We start from the raw sequence: 17,969 nt of genomic DNA, 5'->3' as shown, positions 1-17,969 counted from the left end.
TTTACTTAACATTATTTGACATCATAATCTTCGAACATGGTTCCAGTATGATGTGAAGAGCGTCAATATTGGTCTCAATACAAAATCCCAGGATGATCCTAGCTTCAGAGAGGAAAGAAAATTGAATTGAATTTTAGGAAAAATTACCTTTTCTAGGTGGCGCTGTTGATCCCCTGTAGGGGCTAGGGTTATGAAACTAAAAGACATAGTTTATTTAACCCCAGTCATTCACTGTACCAAGCCAGGACTATGTGCCATAAAATGAACCCTAATTACCATACTACTACTAAATATAGGGCTTTAAGGTGACCCCTGGCAAGGGTTCAAAGGTCAATATATCAGATAAGGGTTTACAGGATGTGTCAAATTTACATAAATGAACCCGCAAGCTAAGACCTTTCCAAAAATGGGTTTGACGTTGTTGTACGACAGTCTTATTAAAATCCAAATATGCCATTGCAGTGAGGTATCTTTACAAGTATAGATTCCAAGACCATTCATAATCTAAATAGACGACATCAGTGGTCAAAGTCAAATTATGTTTTGGTGGCACATAGTCCTGGTTTAGCACAAACAGAACCAGGGTACAGAACCACTTGTGCATTTGTTTATCCCCAAACTTAAATGATGATTAGTTGCTCTGCATAAGACAATGGTCTGAAGAGACAGCGCTAGGGTTAGGGGTTTGATGTCCTTGGTGGTACATGTTCGTGGCTTGCCCTGTCAAATATTTTGGACTAGTAAATACTTTTTTTCACATGGCTTTACCTCTAAGCCAGATAGAGGCTCAACAGCGCCACCTTAAAATGTTCATTTTCAAAATCTAAAATGTGTCTTGTACTCCAATGTATGCTGCTACCGGGCTGAAAATGTCCATGTTGCTCCATTGAGACATTCCATGCAGTGTGACAAAAACATTCAAAACTCAAAATTAATATAAAATAAAAGTATGAGAAAAAGACATTCCAAAGTTTACTTTTGTAGTGCTGATTATATATAATGCGTATTGATCTATAATGCATATACATTTTACATTTCTGATCAATCTAATATAAAATTGGAGATGATATTGGTGTAAAAGACAAATTACTAAAAGAACTACAAACGTATTCCATTAAACACTGCATCGAGATGTTGACCGACGCCATATTTGTAGTTCAACTAGGCCTACATGTTTCAAAGTTTACATGTTTAGGGTTTGAAAACAGAACATCTTAACAATTGATATATCACATACAAAGTATGTATGAATAGATAATAATATACTGGAGGTGTTGAAGAGGTAATCAATATTAGCATTAAATGCCCTAGTTGGCAATGGAGTAGTATTTTAAATGAGATGACGCATCGAGGGATTAGCCTTGACTTTAGGTGTAATCGAATTCATGCAGCGCCGGCGGCACCGACAGCCGGCCTCGCTGACTTGAAGGAGTGAATGCCATTGGCTGGTCCGCGCCGCCGGCCCTGCATGAAGTCGAACACGCCTTTTGTGTAGGCTAGGGCAACTTAAATCATGGTGTATGGCAAGATTTGTTGGTAGCTATATTTAGCCTTTTTGGTTTGTCATCATGTGTAATTTCGCATAATTAGAAACCATCCGATTACTTCGTTTTACGATTGTTTGGAATCTCGTTGGTTTTAAAGAACTACAGTTAGCTATCAGTAGCTTTCAGCTAACTCAGGGTTCCGTTGGGAGAATCCCTATTTGCGTGGTTTATACGCCAAATATTCCCACTCATTTCAGCAGAAAATGCGTCTATTGGTACGTTCGACTTCATGCAGCGCCGGCGGCGTCGACAGCCGGCTGCCTTGAATCTGAGAATACCATTGGCTGCGTCAAGTCAGCCGGGCTGCAGGCGACGCCGGCGCTGCATGAAGTCGAACGCACCTTATATTACACACAGAACTTCAACCTCATCCAGACTCAGATTTTCACTAATAGTCACTAATCAATATTAAATATTGAGATGATAGTTGTCTCGAGTTATACAGAGTTAAATCAGAATTTTTCAAAATCAATCTGGATAATTGAAATATATGATGAATAATAAATGAATAATTTATCCCCATCATTTCCCAATTGCCCAATCTGCCAGCCAACATAAATTGAGTCCAACCACACAAGTCAATGTATGTAAAAAATCATACAAAAGTTTATTGAACAGAAAAACAAGACTGAGTTAGTGAAAATAAACCAAAACCTGGTAGCCGCTGGCCCTCCCCGCAATGGGAAGGCGGAGCCAGCGCGCTCCCTTACCTAACAGTGAATCTAAAACAAAAACACGAAAACGTTAGTTTGATCACCAACTCACCCATGTTATAAGTTAAGTGTTATGTTCTACCACTCATTTACAAATAATGCTCTGTGCTCTGCTGCAGTCATGCTCTAGAGGCAGCCTCTGTTGCAATTGACTCGCCTGGGCCATTACAGGTAGAGATCAAAAGGGAGAGAACACACAGTATACATCACTGTATATCAAATTAGGTCTCAGGCGATTACAGCTGTGACTGAGTGATTCAGATCCAAGTGACTTGAATTCAATTCTCTGCATCCTCCTCCTCATCACTATCGTCATCATCCGAGCTGTTGCCACGTTGCCAGTCCATGTCTTCTTCCATTTCCCTGTCCTCCTCTTCCACCAGCCTGTTACTTGGTTTGAGAGTGCATCTGTAGGTGCCTGCTATGGTCTGTTGTTGGAGTCTCAGGTCTTGCAGTCTTCTTTTTAGTGCACTGATGAGGCCCTTGGACCCCTCCTCGGTTAATCCATTTGGCAAGCCTGGAAATGTTGTTAATTTATGTTGAAATTAATTTACCGAAGACTATACTAGCAGGATTGGTTTCCACTTAAATAGTTTGACCTATAAATTTGAAAGTGCATGTAGCCAGATCATTTGATTTACACTTACTTCCTGTCTGTGTGCTCACTAAAAAAGTGCCCATCAGTGTCTGGACCTTTGCCACTGAGTCCTTGAGGTACTGGCAGTGCTGCAGCATCTCCTTCACAAGGATCTGCTTTTCCTCTTTTAGTCGTGAGGCAAGCATTGCGTGGTCAAAGAGCTTCTTCTTTGTGAGGATGTCCACACCGTCTGTCAAGGAATAAAAGCATTTGACATTAATAAACTAATTTGATGACATTTTATATGCATACTTAAGTTAAATCTTGATGCAACACCTGTGTTATGTTCCTGCCAAGGCCAGATCATGCTCTCTGCAGCTTTGTTAGAGAGTTTCTGCACAACTAACTCTGTGTCCACAAGGTCACCATCAGGCTGTTGGTTGTATCTCTGGATGTCTTCCAGCAACCGTTTCTTTTCCTGGGCTATCTTTTGAGTTATTTTCTGTCGCCTTTTGTTGCGATCTGCAAATACAGTAAAAACAATAGTACGTAAAAAGAGCTGCCATGGTAATGAAGATATCAGTATAGCCTAAGATTTATCTGCATTAGTTATGTTAACACTATACATACCATTCTGTCTGTAAAGGTAGTGCTTTTTCTGACAAATGCTCACAAAGAGTGCTTCGATTGTGATCTGCAAACTTTGAGCATCAACAGGACCAGGTGCTGCGCTTCCTTGATTAAAGTAAATACACTTTTAACATTTAAGCTACAGATATGCAGATATTACAACCAAGTGACTGAGAGTGGTTATGAATTAAGTATTTTTCTTACTGCTACTGGCCCACTGCTTGACATCAACAACCCATTGTTTCAGCATGTCATCACAGCAATGCAACTGCTCCTGCATTGTCTTCAGGCTCTCAGCTACATCCACAGTTTTCTCTACTGTCTGAAAACAGCAATACTTAAGGTCTTTTAAAGTACCAGAGGTCCTGTACCACTACAATGTCTACTAGGGGGTACTATAACAACGTGATGCATTTTGGGTATAATAAGTAAAAGTTACGCTTATATGTAACTGCTTTAAAAAGTTAATCATCTTCAGTATGTGAACATACCTTCCTGAATCTGGAAGACAAGGCTATATGGAGGCCATTTTCTTTCCGTTCATTCCACCCCATAGCATGGACAGTCAGCATGTCAGTTCTTACTGTGAAGAACAAAACAAAATCACAATACAATTTTGTAAAACATGTACATTTGCAGGCTGGCAGGGGGAAATAAGCTTACAAACCTGACTTGGCCATGTACTTGGTGGTAAGGGCACATCTGGAGAGAAAACTATTCACTTGCTCTACTTCTTCACCGAGAGTGGTGCCGGCGCCCACCTGGTTCCTTGCAGTCCACAGAATCTACAGGAAGAAGATAATGTGTAAAGCGCTGTGGACACACACTATTGAAGCATATCCTGAGATTACCAACTTTAGAGGGCAGCACTTAGGGGCTACAGAAAAACTTTAAACACACTCCTAGGTTGTTGTATGGGTCAGTCCAGACCACTGTGGTATGGCTATTGTCATTTAGTATGGCATTTTACACTCAGTTTGCCACATCATACTCTAAAATGTACGGTCAAGTAGCTAAAAGCATCACCTCGCATTTTGTATTGTGGGCTTTGGCATGCATCACAGACAAGCAATGTTTCATTTCCTGAAGGGGTTGAAGATGCGTCAGGGCCTCTGTCACTTTTGTCAAGTATGGCACATATCGTCAGGTCACATCCATGGCCAAAAATGTAGCACTCTGGAACTCTTTTTGGAGAAACATTGGATATGCAAAGATTTCTCCTCTATACATATTCAGACCTTTAAAAAAAGCACAATGCACATGAAAGAGGCTTTAGATCATAATATAAATATATATTATTTTATTTTTTTACTATTACTTAATCAGACCTATACCAACCTTTGAGAAGAAATCCATGTCTACACACAGCAATTTCCACACCTTCTTCATCCAACTTGTTGGCCCGCTTTGAAGTCTCTCTTGCTGCATTCCATTGGGTGTCACCACACATCGCTTTTCCTGCGGTCTAGCAAAGTAAATCATTCGAACATGACAATAGTTAATTCAAGTACACTAGATTGCAGGACTGTTAACGCGAACACACAAACTTTAACTGTCAAGATTTTGTCATTGCCTGACCTATCTTACATTTGAAGGATAAAGCAATATGCTATATGAATGTACTGTGCCCCCTGGATAAGAATCTAGTAGTGTATCCCCACCTGATCATAGACTCCCTTCTCCAAAGGCAATCGTGTTTTCTACTTTAACTTTAATTAGAACAAAATAATCCCAATAAATGTTGTTCAGAATAATGTAAAACGTACACTCTTGACAGTTCCCCGGACCTCCTCAACAAAACTGGACACCTCAGAGTCGTCGTCGTCATCTACCGCTTGTCCGGGGATCGGGTCGCGGGGGCAACGACCTAAGCAGGGAGGCCCAGGCTTCCCTCTCCCCGGCCACTTCCACCACCTCTTCCTGGGGGACCCCGAGGCGTTCCCAGGCCAGCCGAGTGACATAGTCCCTCCGGCGTGTCCTGGGTCTTCCCCGGGGCCTCTTCCCAGTGGGACGTGCCCGGAACACCTCACCAGGGAGGCGTCCAGGAGGCATCCTAATCAGATGCCCGAGCCACCTCAGCTGGCTCCTCTCGACGCGGAGGAGCAGCGGTTCTACTCTGAGCCCCTCCCAGATGACCGAGCTTCTCACCCTATCTCTAAGGGAGAGCCCGGACACCCTGCGGAGAAAGCTCATTTCGGCCGCTTGTATTCGCGATCTCGTTCTTTCGGTCACTACCCATAGTTTGTGACCATAGGTGAGGGTAGGAACGTAGATCGACTGGTAAATAGAGAGCTTCGCCTTTCGACTCAGCTCCTTCTTCACCACGCTTCACATTCGGTTGCGAACCGCTCCAGTGAGAGCTGAAGGTCACGGCCCGATGAAGCCAACAGGACCACATCATCTGCAAAAAGCAGCGACCCGATCCTGAGGTCACCAAACCGGACCCCCTCAACACCCTGGCTGCACCTAGAAATCCTGTCCATATAGGTAATGAACAGAATCGGTGACATAGGGCAGCCCTGGCGGAGTCCAACCCTCACCGGAAACAAGTTCGACTTACTACCGGCAATGCGGACCAAACTCTGGCACCGGTCGTACAGGGACCGGACAGCCCCGATCAGGGAATCCGGTACCCCGTACTCTCGGAGCACCCCCCCACATGAGCCCCCGAGGGACACGGTCGAACGCCTTTTCCAAATCCACAAAACATGTGTAGACTGGTTGGGCGAACTCCCATGTACCCTCCAGGACTCCGCGGAGGGTATAGAGCTGGTCCACTGTTCCACGGCCAGGACGAAAACCACATTGCTCCTCTTGAATCCGAGGTTCGACAATCCGGCGGACCCTCCTCTCCAGGACCCCTGAATAGACTTTCCCAGGGAGGCTGAGGAGTGTGATCCCCCTAAAGTTGGAGCACACCCTCCGGTCCCCCTTTTTAAAGAGGGGAACCACCACCCCGGTCTGCCAGTCCAGAGGCACTGTCCCCGATGTCCACGCGATGTTGCAGAGTCGTGTCAACCAAGACAGCCCTACAACATCCAGAGCCTTAAGGAACTCCGGGCGGACCTCGTCCACCCCAGGGGCCCTGCCACCGCGGAGCTTTTCAACCACCTCGGCGACCTCGGCCCCAGAGATAGAAGGGCCCCCCCCCGATGTCCCCAGACTCTGCCTCCACGTCGGATAGCGTGTTGGTGGAATTAAGGAGGTCTTCAAAGTATTCCTTCCACCGATCCAGGACGTCCCCCGTCGAAGTCAGCAGCGCACCGTCCCCACCGTATACAGTGTTAACAGAGCACTGCTTCCCCCTCCTGAGTCGCCGGATGGTGGTCCAGAACCTTTTTGAAGCCGTTCGGAAGTCATTCTCCATGGCCTCGCCGAACTCCTCCCATGCCCGGGTTTTTGCCTCCGCGACCGCCAGAGCCGCGTTCCGCTTGGCCTGCCGGTACACATCAGCTGCCTCAGGAGTCCTACCAGCCAATAAAGCCCGATAGGCCTCCTTCTTCAGCTTGACGGCATCCCTCACCTCCGGAGTCCACCACCGGGTCCGAGGGTTACCGCCGCGACATGCACCGACCGCCTTGCGGCCGCAGCTCCGGTCAGCCGCTTCAACAATGGAGGCCCGGAACATGGCCCATTCGGACTCAATGTCCCCGGCCCCCCCCCGAGACATGATCGAAGCTCTCCCGGAGGTGGGAGTTGAAGCTCCTTCTGACAGAGGGTTCCGCCAGCCGTTCCCAGCAGACCCTCACATTACGTTTGGGCCTGCCAGGCCTGACCTGCGTCCTCCCCCACCATCGGAGCCAACTCACCACCAGGTGGTGATCAGTTGACAGCTCCCCCCTCTCCTCACCCGAGTGTCCAAGACATGCGGCCTCAAGTCCGACGACACGACTACGAAGTCGATCATCGAACTGAGACCTCGGGTGTCCTGGTGCCAGGTGCACATATGGACACCCTTATGCTTGAACATGGTGTTCGTTATGGACAAGCCGTGTTTAGCACAGAAGTCCAACAACAGAACACCACTCGGGTTCAGATCGGGGGGAACGTTCCTCCCAATCACGCCCCTCCAGGTCTCACTGTCATTGCCCACATGAGCATTGAAGTCCCCCAGGAGGACGAGGGAATCCCCGGGAGGAGCGCTTTCCAGCACCCCCTCCAGAGACTCCAAAAAGGGTGGGTACTCTGAGCTGCCGTTTGGTGCATAAGCACAAACGACAGTGAGGACCCGTCCTCCCACCCGAAGGCGGAGGGAGGCTACCCTCTCATCCACCGGGGTGAACCCCAATGTACAGGCACCGAACCGGGGGAAACAAGTATTCCCACCCCAGCTCGACGCCTCTCACCAAGGGCAACTCCAGAGTGGAAGAGAGTCCAGCCCCTCTCAAGGAGACTGGTTCCGGAGCCCGTGCTGTGCGTCGAGGCGAGGCCGACTATATCTAGCCGGAAACTCTCTACCTCGCGCACCAGCTCAGGCTCCTTTCCCGCCAGCGAGGTGACGTTCCACGTCCCTAAAGCTAGCTTCTGCAGCCGAGGATCGGACCGCCAAGGCCCCCGCCTTCGGCCGCCGCCCGTCTCACACTGCACCCGACCCCCATGACCCCTCCTGCGGATGGTGAGCCCACTGGAAGAGGGTCCCACGTTGTCTCTTCGGGCTGTGCCCGACCGGGCCCCATGGGAAAAGGCCCGGCCACCAGGCGCTCGCCATCGAGCCCCACCCCCGGGCCTGGCTCCAGGGGGGGGCCCCGGTGACCCGCTTCCGGGCAGGGGCAACTGAGAACCATTGTTGTGTTTCTTCATGGTTGGTTTTTTGAGCCACGCTTTGTCTGGTCTTTCACCTGGAACCTGTTTGCCTTGGGAGACCCTACCAGGGGCATAAAGCCCCCGACAACATAGCTTCCAGGATCACTAGGACACGCAAACCCCTCCACCGCGGTAAGGTGGTGACTCATGGAGGGGCACCTCAGAGTCTCGGGCTAAAAACACCCCATCGAAGAACCCTGGCTCTTCACTCCTTTAAGACAATGTATTATGGACTACCTTTGTAATACGACCTTTTATTTATGTAGCACTTATCAAAAAAAACATTGACATTAACAATGTCATTAACAGCTGGACATACTGTATATTAACTACATTGGCTGTTCATAATGTGTGCACAGAACTCACTGGTTTGTTTTCTGGAACCTGTACAACTTTCTGTTGCCATCCACAGAAACAGCCACCATTTCAGGGCTACAGGCTGGACAGACCAATGGCTCCTTTCCAAGAAGTTGGTTCTCTTCATAGTTGCAGTACACAAATTGCAGAAAACTTCTCTGAAATGCATCTGCATTCACTTTGCCAGTCTAAAGAAAATAATATAATACAGCTTTCAAAAACGATAAACTACATCTTTGCCTTTGTATGTTTTGTGTTTTGTATGCAACTTTTCAAATCCATAAGGATGCAAATGACTATTTTGTGTGGTAAGGTCTTCAGTCTATAATCTGAAATATGTACTACCTACTACAGCCACTTGTGGACCTTGAACTGCTTTTTACTTACTCTTCCATATTGCTTTGTTCTCTGGTCCAACATTGCTGTAAAGGCTTGTCTGGACATTCCTGGAGCTGCTGTCTTCATAGCCTCAAAGGAATGGAAGAGATCTTGGTGGAACAGTGTCTGTGCCTGCATGGTAGCGGGCCAGTAACCACTCTTTACAAAGTCACTGACTTCTGGAGCCCATTTCTGGTTGCAATGTTTGCATGTTAGCACCGGAACGTGAAGATCATAACGGCCTGAGAGCACATGAAAGGCAAATCAATAACATGAAACCAAAGTGACGTGTTAGTAATATAATAAATAAAAAAAATCAACAGTTTGACAAGATCCTACCATTTATGCAAACCAGTATGATGGATCTACCAACAGAGACTGCTGCATCAGCGGTGTCACAGGAGCATATCCTTTGAGGTAGAGCTGTTGGCAGAAAACAATCTGCAAGGCAAAGAACCATAAGGTATACAATTAATAATGTTTGAGTTGTGAGTAATGACTTAAATAACACATTTCAATTTCAGATAAGAATGATCTGTTAAGAAAATTGACAATCAATTGTAAAAGAAACGCCAACCTTGTTCACAAATGCTGTATTTTCCAGTGTCACAGAGTGTCACAGACTCTGTTGGTGGGATGTATTAGAAAAATCCATCCATGATGGTTTGCCTGTTGTGTAGAGTGTGGTGTTTATGTACCGAGCCATCACACTCAGCACAAAACCACTCCGAGGGCATACATTCCCCACAACGGATGACAGCTTCTTTCACGTGACAGTGATTGCATGTCATCTGTACGATGTTCTCAGCAGAAAGTAAATTGTCAAGGTTCTGTGGCCTCGCCTGTTGCCAACATTGTTGGACCTCTTTCTGCCTTTGACTCCAACTGGACAATGGTGGCTGCTGAACAAAATCTTGCGATTCCATGTTCTCTGAGTCCTGTAGAAGGTCCTCAAGCTGCCGCATATTCAAATCTTCAAAAGGGAGGAGAAAAAATAATAATATCGTAACTCCAACATCGCCACAACACACTGTTGAAATACAGCATTTGGAACAAAAGATTATTCACCATGGTCTAGGTGTTGGCCATGGTCTAATGGCGGTGAAGAAGAAACATGTCTTCCTTCGTCTGGTCTTTGTGATGTTGACTGCTTTCTAAGGGCTCGTGGGCGCTGGTGAACAATGTCCCCATTGTGGTCCCTCTTCTTCCAATGAACAGGCTTTGGTGATGCAGTCTTAGTTTTCTGTCTGTTCTTCTCTGTCTAGAATTACAACTTGGTTTAAGAAAGGTTTAACAATATGGGAAATGCCTTCGGACTACTGACAGAAAAAGCAGTTGAAGTAGTGTAACCCTTCTGATTCATGTCTTTTAAATACGCCTCCATGTATCTTATATGAACTGGTAAGAAGGAATACTGTTAACTATAGACAAAACAGAAGCTGCTTTACCTCTTCTGTCTTGAGATGTTCAAGAAATGTATCTACACTCTTGAGCTCATCCTCCAATTCCATCAACTGCAAATCACTCATCATTGAGTTGAAAGAGTAGACAGACAAATGGGCAGATGGCGAGTGGGATGTTTCTTTGGGACACAAGAAAGTGCAATATTAGAACACTTTGAATACAAATAGTAGATAATAGACTCGGAAGTACAAGGAGGCCAGGAACGTAGGTACCAGGTTGTAAAAACAACGATCTGGCGGTGAGTGGAGGGCAAACCAGGGTATGTCACCGCAAGTTATTGGGAAGCTGGACCGCAGGTGTGGATCTTGTGCAGGTAGGGTGGACTGGATCACTGGAGCCTGGAGATTCACACAAACACAGACAAACAGAAAGACACAAACAGAAAGACAGGCAGAGCCTGTGGAGGGCGTAACACAGGTAGACAGAGGTAGGTGGACACAGGTATACACAGGTACGTCCTGACAAATTATTAAAATAGGCAGTAAGGCAAGGATATGGTGAGGTGATAATATGGTGAGGTAATAAGGATATCGATATCGTTTCCAGAAAATGCGTGACTTCAGCTGCAAGTAAGAAAAGATAAAAAATACAATACAATAAATGTCATACCTAGCAAGCTATGAGATGTAAAAAGGACCACGCCAGCAAAGATAAACATTGGTCTGAGTCCAATGAAAGTGCACCGGTTCATGACCTTGCATGACATAACGTTAGACTAGCTAGCTAGCACAGTGTATTAGACTATTTTTGCAGTTTACAAAGTCAATTAATTTATATTGGTGATGCAAAGCACCTGGCAATGTACGTCAAACATAATAAAATTAAACCAACCTAAAAACAAAACAAAAAAACTGTATAGTAGGATAGTATCTTAAATATAAATTTACCTCATCGATAATAGCTTACCTTTTCAGTACGAGAGAGCGGAGGTTTGGGTGACAAGAAGTAGTTCCAGCCAGATATTGAGCGTCAAACTTTTCGGCGACTTGTGTGTAATAATAAAATTACAATAATGTTGGATAATTTATAGGTTTTGCTGTCAGTGCATTTGACATGATTGCTTCCATGCGCTTAAAATTATGATTAAAATAAAATGATATTCCTCCCCCGAAGGATTTTTTTATTTTTTTTTATGCACATAGGCCAACCTTTTTTGATCGGTTTATTTTGTATCAGTCCATTTTATAAATAACTTGTATGTCCTTAAATAAGGTTTATGTCATTTATAACGTTTATGTCTTGGATTTAACAAAAAAAAATAACGTTGAAAGCACATCGGCCGGATTTTTACGAAATCACCCGACTTATTATGGTGACATTTCGTAAAAATCCGAAAGCCGCTCATCAAAATCTATGGGAGACCTAATGCGTCAAAATACGACGCCATAGTTTACAATTTTCTACGGGAAAAGCCGAACATATTAACGTGGAAGTCAATGGGCGTCCCTAGGCGTCAAAAAACGACAAAAAAGGCGTCCCCCGGTGTCGGTATAGTGACGCCAAAGGGCTCTGCCCAAGCGTCAATATTTGACAAGTTGGGATGAGACTGGGTTAGTTAGAGAGTTGATAATCGCCGTACCGCTTATCGTGACTGCGATTGTTAGGCTTTGCGTAGCCGGGTAACTGAAAGTAATCCAGAGCATGTTGATCTTGATTCGTAGTACAGGCCCCGGGTCATGTAATTGCGTGGCTACGAAGCTAAACTTAAATAAGTGGATATCTAGTTAGGAACTTTAGGCTAGACCTGAGCTTCCGTCCAACGTTTCAGTAGCTAAACCAACTAGTTAGCACTGATAGCACGGGACAGTGCAATATTATTGGTAAAAAATTAACAGACCGTTGCTAGTCTAGCTTGCTAATAAACTGCTGAACACCAGTACTTGTAGACAGTCTTTTTCTTCGGCAACCTCTTAGTTATTTTAAGTGCGCACCAATATGGAACGCTCCCTTTTTAAGGTTAATGTGAAAAGGCGTACAGTACTTTATCGCTCAATAATGCACACCCCGGAACTCCCTCTCAACCAATCAGAATGCTTGATTTCATCCACCCGTATTATAAGACATAATAAAGTTTAGCCATAGCTGTGGCATTGAAGACAGTACTGTGGCCTACCAGTCCACTGCCAGTGGGCGAGCTGAGTCTGTGACTTTGAGGCTAACATCAAAACAAGACGCGGTCTCACTCAAATTCCAAGTTTTATACAAATAACAAACTACTGACCCGCTGGCTGTCTTCGCAATCGCCATATCTTTAAAACAGTGCTGTACACTTAGATGTAGAATTGAGAAAATACTCACCAGATGCGGATCGACAGTTGACTGAGTGTCAACACTGTTGACTTGTTGCTGCCGCAATCGTCAATGGAGGCTGATAGGCTCTCACGTAGCAAACAAATCAACGTTTTTACAGCAATCTATATTAAAATCTCACCACCTGGCTGTTTTCACAATAGTCATATTGTCATAACATTTCCCTCTTTCGTTTTTTTCGTGTAAAATTGAACTATAAAATTAGCTTCAAAAAATACTACTATGACGCTTTCTAGCATGGCTGCCGCCTAAAAGACGAGGCGGTCTCACGGGCGACCTGCACTCAAATTTCAAAGACTGTCACGACCTAAATCAAAAATGCGAGATTGGAGTTCCACTGGAAATCACATGCTCTACAAAGCCAAATGGTTGTGATTTTTTTGGGGGTGGTATTTTTCACTCGTAATCCAAGCTCCAATTTGCGAGCTAGAAAGTCTCTATCACGTTGTATCCATGCGTCGTTGCTAACGTGTGTTGACGTAGCTTGCACAGATTACCCTTCGTCGACAAAAGGCACTTTGTCGCCACAAAAACGTTGTAACCTCCTAAACTGTGCAACAGAATGTAAATCCAAATACAAGCAACTCAATCGCTACCAAGACGAAACGTTTGACACCTAGGTTATCTATGTAGTCCAAATATTGACAAAGTTTTAGGGGGGCAAAAAGAATAATAACTAGAAAAGGCTTTTCCTGCGAAACAGCAGTGAGAATGCTGAAAACCTGAATGGGGATAGCTAACCATGCTAAAAAAGCTGAACATTTTGTGGAAAGTCATAAGCTGAAGCTTCAAAGCACCCGAAAGGTATTTAAAATAGGGACTGGACGAAGGCATATAACTACAAAAAAGAGAAGAATAATGCAAAAAGAGAAATAATTCAGAAGAATTTGAAAATTTAGTAGAAAGTCATTTGCTCAGGTTTCAAAAGGACTGAAATGTTTGTTAGAAAGGACCTGCACCGAGATGAAGGCATTAAACTACAGAAAAGAGAAGAAAAATGCTAAACAAAGTGAAAAAAATCAGAAAGAAGAGAAACAATGCATAAAAATGTGAACATTTAGCAAACAATTATTTGCTGGGGATTCAAAAGGCCTGAAATGTATGTTAGAAAGGACCTGCAACAAGATGAAGGCAGGAAAGTACAGAAAAGAGGGAAAAAATGCAAAAGTACTGGCAGTTGGAAGATACTGCTGTGAAAGGTATTTTTGAAAGGACCTGGAGCAAGATGAAGGCAGAAAACGGAAGAAAAGAAGAAGAAAAATGCAAAACACAAAGGGGAACATTTCAGAAAGATGAGCAGCAGGAAAATGTGAAAATTGAGCAGTAAACCCGTTGCTCAAGTCTGGGTTGAACGAATTTGAAGGTAAGAGGACAACACTGGAATGACTGGAACTTGCTGGAAAAACGTAACAACCGCTGGTCATTGGCAACAGACTGGCAACATTTCTAACCTAAAATCTCAAAACGGAGGAGAAACTAATCATGCGTGCCTGGACACCCAGTCCTGTTCAGACACTTAATTTAAGATTACATCAAAATAATAATTCATAGTGCAGGGTTGGTGATGTTGTCGTCGTCCCTAGTGAGTTTTTTTTAATAGTAAATAACAAGATCATGCTACATCTAACCAGTGGATCATTTATTGCAAGTGTGTCAAAGTAGTATGTACATCTACTACTTCAAATTGAAAACGGAGAAGATATTTTGAGTAAAGACAAGATACTTTACATCTGTGTTCAATATCGTCAATTAAAAGTAAAAACTTTCCAGTTACGAAGCTTTCGAAGGATTAACGCCAGCTGCAGCAAACACTTACCCCAGCCCTGGTTTCGCTGTCAGCTATGACAGTTGAGCCTCGATGTTTGCAGATTTCTGTAAAACTTGCAAAAATAAAAACGGTCTAGCTGGATTATGTACACTTTAAACTCATTGTACATACCTTGTTTGGCCAATTTGGTCAATTGTGGAAAAAAAGTCGAACCGTTATTAGCCTAGTTATGGAGAGCCATCACGCTAGCTCGATTATGAGAAATGTAGCTAGAATCCACACCTCAAACAAGTTAACCTAGACGCAAAACTGTACGTTCAATCCTAAAAATAAGGATATTTTCCGAGACTCTGCCGAAACCATTGATAATCTTTAAGTGTCTGTGCAGTCAGAAATACAACTCTTTTGGCAGTTTCCAAAACGTCACCCAGTTCTGCTTTCATGGTGTGTCTGATTGGTTGCCACGGTGATGGCACAGCTGTGATTGCTAACAAGCTGGGCAGAGAGAATCACAAATTTAGCTGGAATCCACACCTCAAACAAGTTAACCTAGATGCAAAAATATACGTACAATCCAAAAAATGAGGATATTTTCCGAGACCCAAGACTCTCCCGAGACCAGATATGTAATTTATATGTATGTGCAGTCAGAAATACGACTCTACCGGCAGTTTAAAAACGTCTACTTTCGAAATTCTCGAATTTTACCCACCTCTCCATTGAAGTTAGTGAGTGAATTTGAAAGGCTGCTCTCGCTTCAAGGCTCAGACTGAAAATCTGTAAATGTGAGCTCTTTAGTAGTTATATTGGCTGAAAGAGGACAAGTTTTCCTACATTTTAAGGTATAACTTGTTTCTGTAAGTTAAACTATATGAACGTCAGAGGAATTTGTTTGTCAATTTAGTTGAATATCAGAAAAAGAGCAGCCAGCAGAGTGTGCTGCTCAATCATAAAAATCAAGAAGGAGCTAAATTTGTTATGTATTTAAAACTGTCACAATTCAAAATTGGCTGAATATATTTGAAAAAGCTGAATCATTTGGGAATACCTGAGTGTCTTGTGAACATTTTAAAGGTTAAATGGTGTCTCTAGCTGAAAGTATGCTGAAACAGTTAAGTTTGAAAGAGGAGGAAGCTTTTTAATGATTTGAAAGGATTTACCGTTAGTTTTAATGGGAGAATAATTTGCACAAAAACCTTGATTCTTTAGAAAGTATAAAAGTGAGAAATATCAGAAGTCATAGCCATCATCTCCTGAAGGAGCTGAACGTTTTGATACAAAAATTGTAGGAATCGGTGAAAGTATGCAGGACTAATTAAAGGCCAAAAAACGGCGGAAGAACTGAGAAGTTCTGAGAAGAAATGCTTAACAGCATTCTCACAATAATAATAATATATATGTGAGATAACAATGGTTTGTGCTCGCCGAAGGCAAGCACACCCCAATGACAGTTGGCTGTCATTGCCATAGATAAATATGGTAATTGCCACTTAGAGTCATTGTTGTCCTGGTTAAGGACTCAGACGCGCATGATCTCTAGTTACTGTTGCTACATCGGACAAGCTCTAAATCGGATGCCTACACACTAGTGGTGTCGTGTTTTTAAGGATACAGAAAATACAAAACAGCTGAAGCTACTTTTTATGGAAAGCAATTGCAGGCGTTAAATAAACCCCTGAACGCCACATGCAAATCACTGCCCACAATTTCCCTAGCTCCTCCTGCAGTTAGCTGGGCTTGTGTGATTGGATTCCTCCCAGTATTTTCAAGTACCATGGATCCTCCCCACTGTCGAAGCGGCCGATTCAAAACAAATTTAGCCCAGCACAGTCAGAAGTTTGAAGGAAGATGGCAAGAAGGAACGACGTTGACAAGGTACAGTTTTTTCGAAATCATTATTTGTGACATGAATCGTAATCTTCACCGGCTAGCTAGGCTAACAGGGGTTTAACTTGCTCACTGGCTGTGCGGATAGCTTTTGTATGTTTGTTTTTAGCAAATGGATTGCTACTGCGATACTTCAGCCTTGCTAGCTAGCCAGTAACTGACTAGTCTAGACTGTTGGATAAAGACTAGCTATTTGCGTTTCGATTTTATCCGTGAAAGCTGCCATGTTAAGGCTGGATAGTCCATATCCAATTACTGTCACCTAGTTAGCTAGCTAAACGAGTTAGCAACATCTCGAACGCTATCAGAGGCCTGTTCCATAAAGCGAGTTTACCGAATAAGCCAGACTTATGTCAGTTAGTCGGACTCATTTCTAGTTCATTCGGTTCCGGGTCAATCCTGTTAACCGGTGCCTTTTAATGTCCCCAGGATAACCTACTTCATAATTGCTGTAAAATGTTACAAATGTTTATTCTAAAAGGCTTTAATTATAGGTTTAGGTCTTCCTTATCATATAAATAACCAAAAAGTGTCTTTAAGACAATTAGTTTATATTTTAACCACTTTTGTATTTTGTACACATGTTCATTTTGCCATGTTTTGCCATGTCCCCATCACAAATGACCAACTCTTACAATAAATATCAGTCATTAAATAATAAAATATTCAAATGATTTGCTCATTATGTTGTAGACCAAGTTAAAATCTTTCTACTTTTACATATTTTTTATTTAAAAAATAAATGTAAACCCTTTTTGGGGAGATTTACTTTGTGTCCCCCAAAAAAAGTTCCACCCTGTTAGGTTGTAGTTTTTCCCTCTTAAGAAAATAGCCTACACTTCCCATGTCACAAAGTTCATGAAATGACATAATTTCCTGTGGCAGGAATTCAACTTGGCCAACTGAAGTTAGTATGAACTTTCAGATTTATATTTTTTCCAAGTTTCATAATATCAACCTGTTTGTCACAACCTTAAATTTCCACCCTGTTAGGCTACTTTGTTAAGAAAATAAATAACATTTTATAATTTCAAATAAGGTTTTATATAAGAATTAAAAGGCTGTATACATATAGGGTCTAATGCTAGCTAGATCATGATCACTCACAGAGTTAGGGCTAACATAGTTAACAAAATCCCCCCGTTAGGTTCCACCCTGTTAGGTGTGTACAGCTAACAGGGTGGAAATATTGTTAGAAAATGTAGTAACATAATAAGTTGCATACAATATTTGTCATGTATTTGCAACAAGGGACATATAATGGACAAGTAAAGGTAAATATTGTTATGCCTTTACATTTTTTTAACTTTGTGATTGTTATTCATATGTCTTAACAGGGTGGAATAATGTAATGGTCCATGTCTGAACCAAATGCCCATAATTATTAGGATTTAAGTGCATGAGCTTGGCCAATATGTTTTCCAAACAGTTAAACATATCTCTTTCCTGATTAAATGTTAAAAACATGAAAAATAAATAATTTTGTTTTCAGAAGTTACCAGGTCCAAAAGGCACCGGTTAACAGGATTGACCCT

At 43.2% G+C, this 17,969-nt stretch overlaps 1 protein-coding gene across 3 annotated transcripts; it reads right to left on the bottom strand.

Annotated features, from left to right (window-relative positions):
* Positions 1–2,131: 2,131 nt before the first annotated feature.
* LOC146267941 (uncharacterized) lies at positions 2,132–15,887 on the bottom strand. Of its 3 annotated transcripts, XM_084710002.1 has the most exons (17): positions 11,376–15,887; positions 10,682–11,032; positions 10,454–10,587; positions 10,074–10,266; positions 9,583–9,978; positions 9,345–9,446; positions 9,015–9,247; positions 8,637–8,815; positions 4,806–4,932; positions 4,494–4,705; positions 4,135–4,252; positions 3,959–4,050; positions 3,672–3,789; positions 3,468–3,572; positions 3,174–3,359; positions 2,908–3,087; positions 2,132–2,777 (listed from the first exon to the last, which is right to left on the bottom strand). In XM_084710002.1, the coding sequence occupies exons 10-17, from the start codon at positions 4,545–4,547 to the stop codon at positions 2,539–2,541; spliced, it is 1,092 nt and encodes a 363-aa protein (XP_084566128.1). In that variant the 5' UTR covers positions 4,548–4,705; positions 4,806–4,932; positions 8,637–8,815; positions 9,015–9,247; positions 9,345–9,446; positions 9,583–9,978; positions 10,074–10,266; positions 10,454–10,587; positions 10,682–11,032; positions 11,376–15,887; the 3' UTR covers positions 2,132–2,538. The 3 variants fall into 3 exon arrangements, with proteins under 3 accessions (XP_084566128.1, XP_084566126.1, XP_084566129.1); XM_084710000.1 differs by lacking the exons at positions 8,637–8,815; positions 9,015–9,247; positions 9,345–9,446; ... (3 more) ...; positions 10,682–11,032; positions 11,376–15,887 and adding an exon at positions 5,234–7,627; XM_084710003.1 differs by lacking the exons at positions 8,637–8,815; positions 9,015–9,247; positions 9,345–9,446; ... (3 more) ...; positions 10,682–11,032; positions 11,376–15,887 and adding an exon at positions 5,234–7,627 and having other exon boundaries at positions 4,140–4,252.
* Positions 15,888–17,969: the final 2,082 nt, after the last annotated feature.

This window comes from Hypomesus nipponensis, chromosome 11 (genome assembly GCF_054491055.1).
Source record: "Hypomesus nipponensis isolate SF chromosome 11, ASM5449105v1, whole genome shotgun sequence".
NCBI classification, from domain to species: Eukaryota; Metazoa; Chordata; class Actinopteri; order Osmeriformes; family Osmeridae; genus Hypomesus; species Hypomesus nipponensis.
The sequence above is the reverse complement of the archived record's forward strand: the minus strand, read 5'-3'. Positions and strand labels throughout refer to the sequence as shown.

What these genes read in the sequence shown, in the direction of transcription:
- LOC146267941 (XM_084710002.1), bottom strand. Translation starts at nt 4,547, where the DNA reads ATGAAACATTGCTTGTCTGTGATGCATGCCAAAGCCCACAATACAAAA. An exon ending in CCCACAATACAAAATGCGAG is followed by an intron (nt 4,253 to 4,493) that starts GTGATGCTTTTA and finishes TTCTTCCTGTAG; the next exon opens with ATTCTGTGGACTGCAAGGAA. An exon ending in CAAGTACATGGCCAAGTCAG is followed by an intron (nt 4,051 to 4,134) that starts GTTTGTAAGCTT and finishes TGTTCTTCACAG; the next exon opens with TAAGAACTGACATGCTGACT.